The sequence below is a fragment of the Myotis lucifugus genome, unplaced genomic scaffold (genome assembly GCF_000147115.1).
Source record: "Myotis lucifugus unplaced genomic scaffold, Myoluc2.0 scaffold_478, whole genome shotgun sequence".
In the NCBI taxonomy this organism is placed as follows: domain Eukaryota; kingdom Metazoa; phylum Chordata; class Mammalia; order Chiroptera; family Vespertilionidae; genus Myotis; species Myotis lucifugus.
In genome coordinates this window covers 417,134-430,036 of record NW_005871526.1, presented here as the reverse complement: position 1 = coordinate 430,036, position 12,903 = coordinate 417,134, and the positions used below count along the sequence as shown (strand labels likewise).

General features: G+C 60.5%; 2 protein-coding genes across 2 annotated transcripts in view; one reads left to right on the top strand and one right to left on the bottom strand.

Moving 5' to 3' along the window:
• Positions 1 to 1,950, bottom strand: part of NDUFS2 (NADH:ubiquinone oxidoreductase core subunit S2) — an 11,782-nt gene extending 9,832 nt beyond the window's left edge. The window contains exon 1 of the mRNA XM_023744594.1: positions 1,944 to 1,950. Coding sequence (XP_023600362.1) covers positions 1,944 to 1,950 — 7 coding nt within the window. The remainder of the gene's footprint in view (positions 1 to 1,943) is intronic.
• Positions 1,731 to 9,554, top strand: ADAMTS4 (ADAM metallopeptidase with thrombospondin type 1 motif 4). The gene is made up of 9 exons (XM_006103268.3): positions 1,731 to 2,554; positions 3,581 to 3,904; positions 4,014 to 4,146; positions 4,870 to 5,040; positions 5,665 to 5,951; positions 6,048 to 6,234; positions 6,446 to 6,621; positions 7,424 to 7,599; positions 8,206 to 9,554. The coding sequence occupies exons 1-9, from the start codon at positions 1,949 to 1,951 to the stop codon at positions 8,627 to 8,629; spliced, it is 2,484 nt and encodes an 827-aa protein (XP_006103330.1). The 5' UTR covers positions 1,731 to 1,948; the 3' UTR covers positions 8,630 to 9,554.
• The last annotated feature ends 3,349 nt before the right edge of the window (positions 9,555 to 12,903 follow it).

Here is a 12,903-nt window from a genome sequence, read left to right as displayed (position 1 = left end):
AGCCCGCGGGTTCTCCGCCCAGCCCGGCTCCTGCGGCCCCGGCTCCGGTAAACGCACAGCGGCCCCGCAGGAACCGGAAGGGAAGGTGCCGGGACGTTGCGGGCCGAGCTCAGGCTGAGCATCAGCCGGGGACCCAGGTGGGGTCGGGGTTGCAGGAGGCAGCCAGCCCATAGCGTAGATGATTCTCATCATGGATGTTCCTCTCCCTCTCCTTTTCTCTCTGAAATCAATAGAAACATATATTTTTTAAAAAACTTTAAAAAATAAAAGCCCTAGCCGGGTTGGCTCAATGGACTGAAGGGTCCCGGGTTTGATTCCTGTGGGAGGCCACAGTGGATCTGTCTCTCACATCGATGTTTCGTCTCTCCTCATCCCTTCCACTCTAAAAAGTCAATGGAACCCTCGCCGATTTGGCTCAGGGGATAGAGCGTGGCCTGCGAACTGAAAGGTCCCAGGTTCGATTCCGGTCAAAGGCACATGCCCGGGTTGTGGGCTTGATCCATGATTCTCTCATCATGGATGTTTCTCTCTCTCTCCCTCTTCCTTCCTCTCTGAAATCAATAAAAATATATTAAAAATAAATAAATAAAATTAAAAATCAATGGAAAAAATATTCTCGGTGAGGATGAACAAACAAAATAAAAGATGACTGGCTGTCCCAGGACCCACTGGGTGCTGGGCAAGGTGGGGCCAGGAGAGGGAGCCAGGCGATGGGCCGGCCAGTCTCTCCCACGCTGGGTGGCTGCCTGGGGGCTGGGGAGAGTTGAGGGCAGTTGGGAGTGGGTAGGAGTGAGGCCAAAAGCCTGGGGGAAGCTACTGGGAGCCAGGCCAGGGAATGGGGAGTCAGGAAGTGGGGAGGGGGAGCCTGAGGGGAATGGCCTTGGAGGGGGTGGGAAGTGGTAACTCCGGAAGGGAGAGCCTGCAGGAGAGAAGGGACGTCAGAGAAGAGGAGGTGGCGCCCTGGGTCCTCCTTCTATAAAAGGAAAAGTGGTAGCCTTCCTGCCTTGCCCTCTCCCCTCCACGTGCCCATGCTAAGCAGACTCATCCTACCTCTGGGCAGTGAATTCCCTGATGGCTGTGTGCCTTCTGCACTCCAGCCGCTGGGTCCTGCCTCACAGTGTCAGCCGCCTCCTCTCTTTGCTCACCTCTTGATGCTTCCTTCCCTGTTTCCCACCCTCTTTCTGGGCAGTTCACTCAGGCTGCTCAGCCCTGGAAACCGGCTCTAGGGGCAGAGGGCAGCTGGGGGACCCTGAGAAAAGGGAGCCAGACCCCCTGGGACCTAGGCCCTTTCTGTGCGTCAGCCAGGCCTTGCCCTGACTTCCTAGCCCCTTGGGGCTCTGTCCACCAAATAGGGAAGAGACAGCTGAGAGCTGGCTGTTGGGTTTGGGGAAAGACGATGTCATCAGCTGGCCCAGGGCCTGTGACCCATCCCCCATCCGGCTGCTAGGGATCCCCCTCCCCTGGGCAAGTCCCATTTTTCTTTAAAGGAAAACAAAAACTAGGGTTTTTGGGAAAGAATGAGACACCATCTGAGTCCCACCATCAGAGCTGCTGGCTGAATGGCTTACAGCTCAGCCAATCACAGAGACTGGGAGACTTAAAAGAGCTGGCGGGGAGAGTCTGCTAGGAACCCCAGGGAGACCCAGAGGCACAGAGACCAGGAGAGAGGGCAGGAGAGAGACAGACCCAGGCACGCGGGAAGCAGGGTCTGGGCAGCCAGAGGCCGGGAGAGGCAGTTCCCAGGAGAGGGTTTGCAGGACTGGCCACGAGGCACCCTGCTCAAGCCAAGGGCCACGCTCTCTCCACCTCGCCTGAGGCCCCCAGCCCCTGAAACGCTGCCTCTGACCCTGGCGCTGGCCGAGCCACGGCTGCCAAGGGGAGCTTTCCACAGGCTGGGCGTGAAGGGAGCGGGCCGCCGGCGTCAGTCCTTACAGCTCCAGCACCCGCCATGTCCCCGACGGACCCGCACCCCAAGAGGGGCTGGGCCGGCTGCTGGCTGTGGGGAGCCCCCTCCCGTCTGCTCCCCACCCTGCTCCTGCTGCTGCTGGCCTCCCTCCTGCCCTCAGCCAGGCCAGCCAGCCCCCTCCCCCGGGAGGAGGAGATCGTGTTTCCAGAGAAGCTCAACGGCAGCGTCCTGCCTGGCGTGGGCGCCCCGGCCAGGCTGTGGTACCGCTTGCCCGCCTTTGGGGAGATGCTGCTGTTAGAGCTGGAGCAAGACCCGGGCGTGCGGGTGGAAGGGCTGACGGTGCAGTACCTGGGCCCGGCGCCGGAGCTGCTGGGTGGGGCGGAGCCGGGCACGTTCCTCACCGGCACCATCAACGGAGATCCGGAGTCGGTGGCATCTCTGCACTGGGACGAGGGAGCTCTGTTAGGGGTGCTGCAGTATCGGGGGACCGAACTCCACATCCAGCCCCTGGAGGGAGGCGTCCCTAATTCTGCTGGGGGGCCTGAGGCTCACGTCCTACGCCGGAAGAGCCCTGCCAGCGGCCAGGGCCCCATGTGCAGCGTCAAGGCGCCTCCCAGGAACCCCAAGCCCAGCCCCCGAAGAGCCAAGGTAGGCCACCCAGAGCCCTGCAGCCCCTCCTGCCTTACCTGCCCCCTGACCCGTGTCCCCTCACCCCGCCCACTTCCACTTCTGGTCATTCTGCTTCTTCCCTCGTGTGGCCTGCTTTTCTTCTCCCATGAGCCTTCTCGGGCAGGTGCTGGCTGCTCCCTGCCCTCACCTTGATCCCAGCAGGGTCCCAAGAGGTGAGTGGGAGGCTCTGTGCTGGGAATGACCCCCCTCTCCCCACCCAGCCCGGCCTGGCACCCTGCTGCTCCGGCCCAGGTGGGAGTCTCTCCTCAGTCTCTTGGCCTTGACTCTTTCCTGTGCCCCAAATCCCCACCACCACCACCACCACCACACAAGCTAAAGGAGTGAGAGTTGAGGCCCAAGCGATTGGCTTCTGGCTTCCTATACTGCCTTCCACATTGTCCTGGCAAACTGCAAACTAGGGCAGGAGTGGACGGAGGAGAGGCACCCCACACCGCGTCCTGGCCAGTCCCCTTCCCACACTGGCCTGACTGCAAGGCTGCGAGGCTCCCTCCTCCCCTCCTTCCCACTCCAGGCTCCCCTTCCTCCCTCCTCCTCCCCTCTCCAGCTTTAATCCAGTCCAGACGCTCCCTCCACACCCGCCACGCTGAGATCTGGCCCCAGCCCCGGCTGCTGACTGAATTGTTCCTCCAACCACACAGGGCAGACACGTTGCAGCCCAGCACTGCAGGCCTGGCCACAGTCAGGCCTGGGGACGCCCAAAGCCCCTCCCAGAAGCAGTCCCAGCTGCTTTTCACCACTGGGGACCAGGCAGCCCTGGCGCCCCCTCCTCTCCATCTCTGAACCAACAGCTGATTTCTCAGAGTTCGCACAAAAGCTCTGGGATTTGGGGCTGGGGGAGGGACCCAGCCAGCCCGGGAACCTGGTGGGTGTGGTGTGTGGGACCAGCCTGCTCTGCCCAGTTCCAGACCAAGAAGCGCTGGAAGGAAAGTGGTCGGGCCTGTGGCTGGGCGGCTATTTGAGGCCCTCCTCTCCTCTCTCTCCCAGCGCTTTGCTTCCCTGAGTAGATTTGTGGAGACCCTGGTGGTGGCGGACGACACGATGGCAGCGTTTCACGGTGCAGGGCTGAAGCGCTACCTGCTCACGGTCATGGCCGCCGCGGCCAAGGCCTTCAAGCACCCAAGCATCCGCAACCCCGTCAGCCTGGTGGTGACGCGGCTGGTGGTTCTGGGGCCGGGCCAGGAAGGGCCCCCAGTGGGGCCCAGTGCCGCCCAGACCCTGCACCACTTCTGTGCTTGGCAGCGAGGGCTCAACACCCCCGAGGACTCGGACCCGGATCACTTTGACACAGCCATTCTGTTTACCCGTCAGGTAGGCCCGTCGGCACCATGTGAACGGCGCCTGCCCGAGCCCCGTAGTCTGGGTGGCAGCCCAGGGGACTCCGTGCCGAGTCCTCATGCATCTTCTGCGACCTCCACAGGACCTGTGTGGGGTCTCCACCTGTGACACCCTGGGCATGGCCGACGTGGGGACCGTGTGTGACCCGGCTCGGAGCTGCGCTATCGTGGAGGACGACGGGCTCCAGTCGGCCTTCACTGCCGCTCACGAACTGGGTACGGGGTGGGGGGACTGTGGTGTCTGGGATGCGTGAGAGGCGGCAGGGGTGAGGCGCGGGGACACTGAGCTCACCAGCGTGCAGATGGGGTCAAGGTGTTTCTTCCTCCCTCCGGGCCTAGGTCCAGGGCCATCCTCCTTCTCTCTGGGTATAGACACACACTTAGGTTTTCTATTAAGTGAGCTAGCATGTGGAAGCCACTGTAACTGTGTGTGTGTATGCATGTGTGTGTGAGTATATGCATGTGTGTGAGTGTATGCATATGTTGTGAGTGTGTGCATGCATGTGAGAGTGTGTATGTGTGTGAGAGTGTATGCATGTGTGTGAGTGTGTAGTGTATGTGAAAACCTATTACTGTGTGAGTGAGTATGTGAATGTGTGTGTGTGGCATAAGACAGGCATGTGTGGGGGGTGTGAGTGAGTGTGTGCATGTGTATGGGGAGATAGCACAGTATTGAAAGAGGTATTATTCAGGAGAGCTGGGGATGGAATGGTGGGTAAAGGGTTGGGAATGTTGGCTACAAGGGAAAGTAGGTAAGGAAGGACCCTGAGCATATTTTGGGGGGAAGGGGAAGCAGAGCTCTGGGGGGGCTATATACTGAGCAGCCCTCAGAGCATCAGAGGGGGTTGGGGCCGGGCAGGACCATCCACAGCTGCAGCCACCTTTGTGAGGCTGCCAGGGAGGGGACCCCTGACTCCAGCAGGGCCTCTGCTCTCACAGGCCATGTCTTCAACATGCTCCATGACAACTCAAAGCCATGTGTGGGCCTGAACGGGCCTGGGAGCACCTCCCGCCATGTCATGGCTCCCGTGATGGCTCACGTGGATCCTGAGGAGCCCTGGTCCCCCTGCAGCGCCCGCTTCATCACGGACTTCCTGGACAATGGCTACGGTAGGCAGCCGTCCCGCCTGTTCCCTGGCGCGATGCAGCCCTGCACCCACTGTGCTCTTCTGCCTCCTTCCGCGTGGGCTGAGTGGACTCCCCCTGCAGCATGGGATGGGGAGAGAGATGCTGCCAGGGGTGGCACATTTTCAATAGAATTAGACTGGCCTTCTAAGGGCCAGAGCTGTCCAACACTGGGATGAGCTGCAGTGAAGGCAGCTGCCTGGTCACTGAGCTGTGCAAGCCCAGCAGGGTGGGCGTCCGTGGGCAGGGCTGTTGGTGGGACGCAGACTCAGCGGCTCTGTGGCTGGTCGGGGAGGCAGGCGGTGTGGCTGGTCGTGTCCTGGTCTGCTCTCCAGATGTGGGATGTGTGCTGAAAGGCACGTTGCCTCTGTGCTGACCTGTGAGACAGGCCTGGTGATGGCAACTGCTCGTAGGTGTTGTTGGCCGGGATGGAATGAGGTGGTTGGACAAGCAGTGAGCCGGCGCTCCTCACGCAGGAAGCAGCCAGCTATTTACAGCTTCGTGCACGCCTGGGATGTGGGTCCCAGAGCCTTGGGCCCAGGAGCCCAAGTCCTCGGTGGCCATCTCGAGGGCCTGAGCCCACTTCTGAGCTGGGTCCTGCCCTCCCAGGGCACTGTCTCTTAGACAAGCCGGAGGCTCCCCTGCACCTGCCTGTGACTTTCCCTGGCAAAGACTATGACGCTGACCGCCAGTGCCAGCTGACCTTCGGGCCTGACTCACACCACTGTCCGCAGCTGCCGCCGCCCTGTGCTGCCCTCTGGTGCTCTGGCCATCTCAATGGTCACGCCATGTGCCAGACCAAGCACTCGCCCTGGGCCGACGGCACCCCGTGTGGGCCCGCACAGGCCTGCATGGGTGGCCGCTGCCTCCATGTGGACCAACTCCAGGACTTCAAGGTGAGGCAGCAGGCAGGGGGCAGAGGCCTGGGGCAGGGGTGGCCTGGTGCCCAGGAGGGAGCACAGTTACCACCCTTCTCTTCTGTGCGGCTGCAGGTCCCACAGGCCGGTGGCTGGGGTCCCTGGGGGTCCTGGGGCGGCTGCTCTCGGAGCTGCGGGGGCGGCGTCCAGTTCTCCTCCCGGGACTGCACGCAGCCCGTCCCCCGGAACGGCGGCAAGTACTGCGAGGGCCGCCGCACCCGCTTCCGCTCCTGCAGCTCCCAGGACTGCCCCTCGGGCTCAGGTGAGGACCCGAAGGGCCAGGTGGGGGCGGGAGAGTTTTGGGAACCAAGGAAGTGCTGATGTCCCTGCAGGGGAGGGCAGTGTTTACCCCTCAGGACCTGCCCGCCCCTCCCCGGGGCGGAGAGGTGCCAGCTGGGGGAGCTGAGGGGCCAGGTGCAGCGGCTGCTGGGGGATGAGGGGCAAGGCCCTGACTGTGCCTGTCACCCCGACAGCACTGACCTTCCGTGAAGAGCAGTGTGCTGCCTACAACCACCGCCCCGACCTCTTCAAGAGCTTCCCAGGGCCCATGGACTGGGTCCCTCGCTACGCGGGTGTGGCTGCCCGTGACCAGTGCAAGCTCACCTGCCAGGCGCGGGCCCTGGGCTACTACTATGTGCTGGAGCCGCGGGTGAGCCATCGCGGCCCTGTCCGTGCTCACACTCCCACCTCCCTCTGCCTCCTGAAGGCGCAGTCCCCCTGCGGCTGTCCCACGGCCAGGCCAGCAGCCAGGCTCCCTGGGGCCTATCTGTTCATGGTATTTGGAAAACAAACCCCAGCTCTGGACAAGGGGCCCATCGGCAGTGTAGCCTGCCCTCTCCCTTGGCTCCTCCCCTCCTCCTGTTCCCCTGCTCCGGATAGAAAGAAGGCCAGTATGTGGCCTTTGGGGCAAGGCTCTGACCCTTTCCCATGGGCTCCTCCGCCAAATCCCAGTAGTGCTGCGTCAGCTCTTGGGCGGCCAGGCCTCCGGGAGACAGTGGTGCCCTGCACTCCTCGGAGATAGGGCTGCGGGCTGGAGGCCGAGGGCCGAAGGAAGCGACCCCCAGAGTGCGCTCTGCCCTGCGCGGGGAGAATTCCTACAGGCTGGCTGCCCTCTAGCGGCTGTCTGGGACGGTGCCCTCAAGGTTTAGGGCTTGGTGTTGGGACTTAGTCCTGCATTTCCCATCGTGGTTCTCCACCGGCTGCCAGCACGCAGCCTTTGGGCAAGTTCCTAATCTTGAGCCTCAGTGTTCCAGCTCCAGAACCCTCAGGTAGGTATGTTTATAAAGCACTGAGCGCAGAGCCTGATGCAGAGAGGTGCTCTGAAGGGGTCATTCTGGGCCCCTTCCCCCTCCATCCACAGCCCCTCTCTCATGGGATGTGGGTCTCGTTTGGTTACCAGCCCCTCTGGATGTGGGAAGGACCCTTTGCATCCCTCCTTTTCTTCTCCTCAGGTGGTAGACGGGACCCCCTGCTCCCCAGACAGCACCTCGGTCTGTGTTCAAGGCCGCTGCATCCATGCCGGCTGTGACCGCGTCATTGGCTCCAAAAAGAAATTTGACAAATGCATGGTGTGCGGCGGGGACGGTTCTGGCTGCAGCAAGCAGTCTGGCTCCTTCAGGAAGTTCAGGTTCATCCACTATTTATTTCCTCCTTCCACCTTCCTGGACACTCCTCAGGGCCTGGGGTAAGAGGGGAGCTCAGCACTGTCTCTCCTCTGAGAGTCTAGTGAGGGAGATGGATGAGCAAGCAGGTAGCAGTGTCCCACCTGCTCAACAGGCTCCCCAGGAGGCGGCCTCCCTCCTGGGGGGACAGTAGGAACTGAACAGGCACCAAGGAGGTCAGGCTTCGAAGGGCCCCTCAGCGAGGGGACAGTCGGTGGACAGTCCAGAGGTCAGAGGGTGGAGGCACGTTGGCAGGTACTGGGATCCAGGCTGGATACTGCCCATATGCCTAAGAAGACAGCCCTCTACACACACACACACACACACACACACACACTCATGTACACCCACACTCAACACATGCACGTGCACACATGAACACTCATACAGAGGCACACATCACACTTGCATGTACACACATGTGTGCATATGCACATAGATGCAAGTGTTAACACATGTGCTCTCACACATGCACACACACGTCAGGCACACAGAGATGCACACACACACAAAGCTGAGAAGGCTGAGGGGTTCAGGAAGATGCTGAGCTCACCTTTGCTCCTTCCACACAGGTACGGCTACAACAGTGTGGTCACTATACCAGCGGGGGCCACCCACCTCCTGGTGCGGCAGCAGGAGCCCCCAGGTGTGCGGAGCCTCTACCTGGCCCTGAGACTCCCCAATGGCTCCTATGCCCTCAATGGTGAATACACACTAACACCCTCCTCCACCGACGTGGTGCTGCCGGGGGCCGTCAGCCTGCGCTACAGCGGGGCCACAGCAGCCGCCGAGACGCTGGCCGGCCACGGGCCCCTGGCCCAGCCCTTAATGCTGCAGGTCCTGGTGGCTGGTGACCCCCAGAATGCCCGCGTCCGGTACAGTTTCTTCGTGCCCCTGCCGGCCCCTCCGCCGCAGCCTGCTCCCCGGGACTGGCTGCACCGAAAGGCGCAGATCCTGGAGGTGCTTCGGAGGCGCCCCTGGACCGGCAAGAAATAGCCTCACCGTCCCGGCGCCCTGGCGCCGCCAGACTGAGCTGGGAGAAGGGGCTTCGAAGGAGCCTCGTGCTGGACACAGTGGGGAGGGCGCACCCCCCAACAAGGATGCGCAGGCCGGCCCTGCCTGCTCCTGCCCTGGAGGCAGCCACCTGGGTGCAAGGGCTGGGAGACAGTCCCGATCTAAACTGCCCTCTGCCCTGCTGGTCATAGGAGGCGGAGGCGGCAGGGTGGCCCTGTTGTATTTATTTAGTATTTATTCACTTATTAGCACCAGGGAAGGGGCTCTGGGGAAACTGACCTCTGCCCCTCGTGGCCTCACTCTGGCCAGCAAATCTGGGGTGGGGTGGTGAGCCCTGTGTCCTGTGTGTTTGCATGTGTGTGTGTGTGTGTGTGAAGATGTACACGTGTGTGTGAAGATGTACGTGCCTGTGTGTGTGTGTGTGTGTGTGTGAAGATGTGCGCGTGTGTGAAGATGTGCGCGTGTCTGCGCGTGAGGTGCAGCCTGCCCTGCCTTCCTCTCCCGAGAGCTCTTTTCTGGGAAGGAGGACGCAGGGCGGCAGGTCCCCGGGAGTCGGGTCGCCATGGTTTAAATGTAAACGGAATTCTGTTATTTATGTGCCCCCTTGGGAGTGGGCTGCACCCTGGCTCCAATCGCTGACATCCGCTTCCCAGTTGCCAACGGCAATCCCTCCTGGAGGGCTGTGGCGGGGCGGGAGCAACATAAACAACCGGCATCTGCTCAGGGAACGCTGCGACTCACCTGCCTGTCTCCGCCCGCCCATGGGGCCTGCCAGGCACTGGAAGGTGGCAACGAGCCTCGCTCAGGGCCTCTGCTTGGCGGAACCCTGTCCTGGTTCTGAGCGCCTGTCCCCCATCTCTGCAGGCTCCCATCACATGAGAAAATAAACACTTGGTTCCCAGCACAATAAGTAACTACGTGAAGGTGCAAAGATCCCAAGAACAGCGACTTGGACAAAAACAAGCCCTCAGCAGCGGGGCTCGTTGGGGGCTGCGGGGGCTGCGGCTTTGGGGAGAGGTTCATCAGGTTAGAGTCGGGAACTCCCGACGCTGAGCCTCCGGTTGCTCGTGTGTGCGAGGGAGCTCATTACACGGGTCCCGCGGGGGCTCTAGGAACCCGTGTTGCAGCTTTCCCAAAGCGAAGGCTGTACCCCGGCGAGAGGTTACCGTGATGACTAATGAGACAGGGTCCCCGAATCGGCCAGTGTCAGCCCAGCCGCTTGGAAGACGTCAGGCCAGCATGGAATTGAAGAATGGAAGGCGGTTTGGTGGGAGGCAGGCAGGAGGCCTGAGGCCACACTCCCTCCAAGGGCAGAGGGTGCTTCTGAGCAGGCGACTTGCGCTCCTGTGTGTGTCGTGGCAGGAACGGGTTGGGAAAGGGTTAGGGTGGACCCTGCAAGAAATTGGCATCTTGCGTGGCAGTTGCAGCACTGCTAGGGAGGGGGCAGGGACTCGATGTGGAGGTGGGAGGAGGCCCTGAGGTGGGGGTGGCAGAGGTAAGGCCACAGCAGCTGGGGAGCTGGCGCTGGCGGGCTGTGGGGGGTGGGGGGCTGTGTGTGCTGCGCTCCCCGGGGCGGGGCGGGACGGGGCTGACCCAGGTGTGTCCCAGGCTGTCCTCAGTGCCTGTGCTTTAGGCCGCCTTCGTGTCCCCATGGGAACAGCGCCACGCCCCCTCTTCCTTCCAGGACACGGGATCGCACTGCTGGGCTTGGCCCCTTCCCTGCGGTGGGCCAAGGCCAGTGTGACCTCAGCTGTTCCATCCAGTTAGCGAGGCTAGACCACCCGCCAGCCCCCAGACCTGAGCCCTGGCTGAGGCGCTCACTGCTTCCGGGAGGCTGAGGATTAAGCTCCACAAGGAGGAGCCAGGAGCCGTTCAGAGAGCTGGGTGGTGAGGAGCGTGCAGAGGAGCCAGCTCGCTGGGCCCCGGGGGAGGGGGGGCGGGGGGTGAGTCAGGCCCGGCCCTGAACACCGGGAACCCTGACGTCAGCACCGGGAACCCTGACGGCCCTTACTACGCAGGGCTGTCCACTCTTTGGAAATCACCATCCTGTGTGACTTCACCAGGAAGTAGGGCTCTGACTGGCACAAAGAAGTTTTTCCCAGAAAGGGCCCGAGCCCTGCTCCCTCTGTGATCGGTGGGAGGAGAGAGGAGACGCAATGGGCAGCTGGCCCTTAGTCCCAGCAAGGCCTGGCCCTCCCAGAGGGCTCACCCCACCTCCCTTCCCAGACCCAGACTGTGGGCTCAGCCTCGTACCCTGAAGTCAGGGTCCAGCTCCGTCTTGCTAGGGGGGTCAGTGCTTGCTTGCCTGCAAGAGCCAAGCGAGCCCATCTCCCCAGGCTCCGGACATTGCCTTCCTGGGCCGAGCTGGAGGCCAACAGGGATAGCAGGAGGCCCAGAGGCGGCGAGACAAGCATGGGGTCAGAGGGAAAGGGGACAGGATGCGCTGGAGAGGAAGACGGGGCTGCTGAGCAGGGAGGGCCTGTGCGGGGAGAAGGCCATGCGCGTTCAGACACGCACTACGGAGGCGAGTGGTCCTGTGCTTGAGGTTGAAGCAATAACCGGGCCGTTCCTTACGCTCTTCCTGCCCCTGGGCGTCTCTGCCTCTGTGGTTCGAGCAGAGGAGTCTGGGAGTTGTCCAGCCACTCCCTCTGTGGGGGGTGGGGAGCCAGTTTCTGGGGGTGCTGTGGGACGGGCCACTCATTCCACACCCACCCCATCTCAGCCCCATTTCTCAATCTCCATATAGTATTACAGCATTTTGTTTTCTAAAACACAAGATTGACAGTAAGTGACAAAACCAGCATCTCATTGTCCAGGGCTTGTGGGGGAAAGAAAGTAGAATTCAACGTATTGACACTTTATTGGTTAAGAGGATGCTTCTGAACCAATCAAATCCGTCTCCCATTGACGGTTACTGGGGGAAGCTAGTCACTGCCCAGAGCCTTGCCAGCTGACAGCAGGGGAAGTCACCAGTTCTCAAAACCTCCGAAAGGGGAGGGGAGGAGGCCCAACCTGTGAACAACGTCCCCAGACAGGACCTCCCACGGGGAAGGCCGAGGCCGAAGCCTTTGGAGGGAAAGGCAGGGCGGGAGGTGGGGTTCAGGTCTCCCTCAGCCTGGACGGCCAGCACCAGGCCCTCCAAACCCTGTAAAACACGGCACATGTGACACACACATGTCCAACTACAGACAGATACACCAGCACATTCTCTTGATAACGTAGATGAAAATAAGCTTTGAGAAGCAGGAAATATGAGAATTTTGGCCTGAAAGTGAGTCTCAGGAAAATATATTTATTGACCTAATTTCCTAATTAAAATGGACTGTTTATCCCATTTATTTGTTCAACAAATAAGCCATTGGGTTACAAAGTGAAATCAAATCACACTGTCACAGCATCTGGAAAGGATGCAGTTTTTTGGAGTCAGACGGAATCCAAGCTTTGATGTGATCTTAAATGATTCAATCTTGGTGAGCTTCAGTTTCTTCATTGTAAAATGGGTACATTGCCTGCCTTATGGAGAGGTCAGAACTTAAGAATATAATGATGTAAATGCCTAGCCCTGTGTTTGGCTTCCAGTAAGTGTCCTACCTTGATATTCCCTCCCCCTCAAATCTCTTCCTTTCCTGGCCCCTCCCACTCCAGCATTAGCATAAGGAACAACAATTATACCAACCGTCAGGTCGGACCTACTAGTAAGATGGGCTCTTTTGTAGAATGTGTGTCCAAAGGTCTGGGTTCTGTTCAGGGGAAGACCTGGTCCCTGTCCTCAGTTCACAGTCTGGGAGCTGAGTTAGGTGAGACCTATGTGGTGAGTGCATGATAGAGGACCCTCCCCACCCCCCACGCACACACAGAGGGGACACAGGTGCTCCTGCTGAGGTGTCGCCTCCACTTCCGGAGTGATGCTAGCACTGGGCTCCTAGGAGAGGAGGGGAGCTGGAGGAAGAAAGCAGTTCCACTGGCTCAGCTCTGAGTTTTTCTCTGTCACACAAAACCAACATGACATGAGAGCAGACGCGAAGCTGGAGGTGACACTGAAGGCGCTGAGCAGGGCCACCATCCGGGTGGGAAATGTTGACTGGGAGAGACAGAATTTTACAGACTTTGAGGTGTGCATTGACTCATGCTCCTGCTCCATTCTCCCGCCGCTGATGTTTCCTTGAGAAACTGAATAGATATTAACTTATTTTATTTTATGACTAGAGGCCTGGTGCACAAATTCATGCATGGTGGGGGGGGAGTCCCTTCAGCCC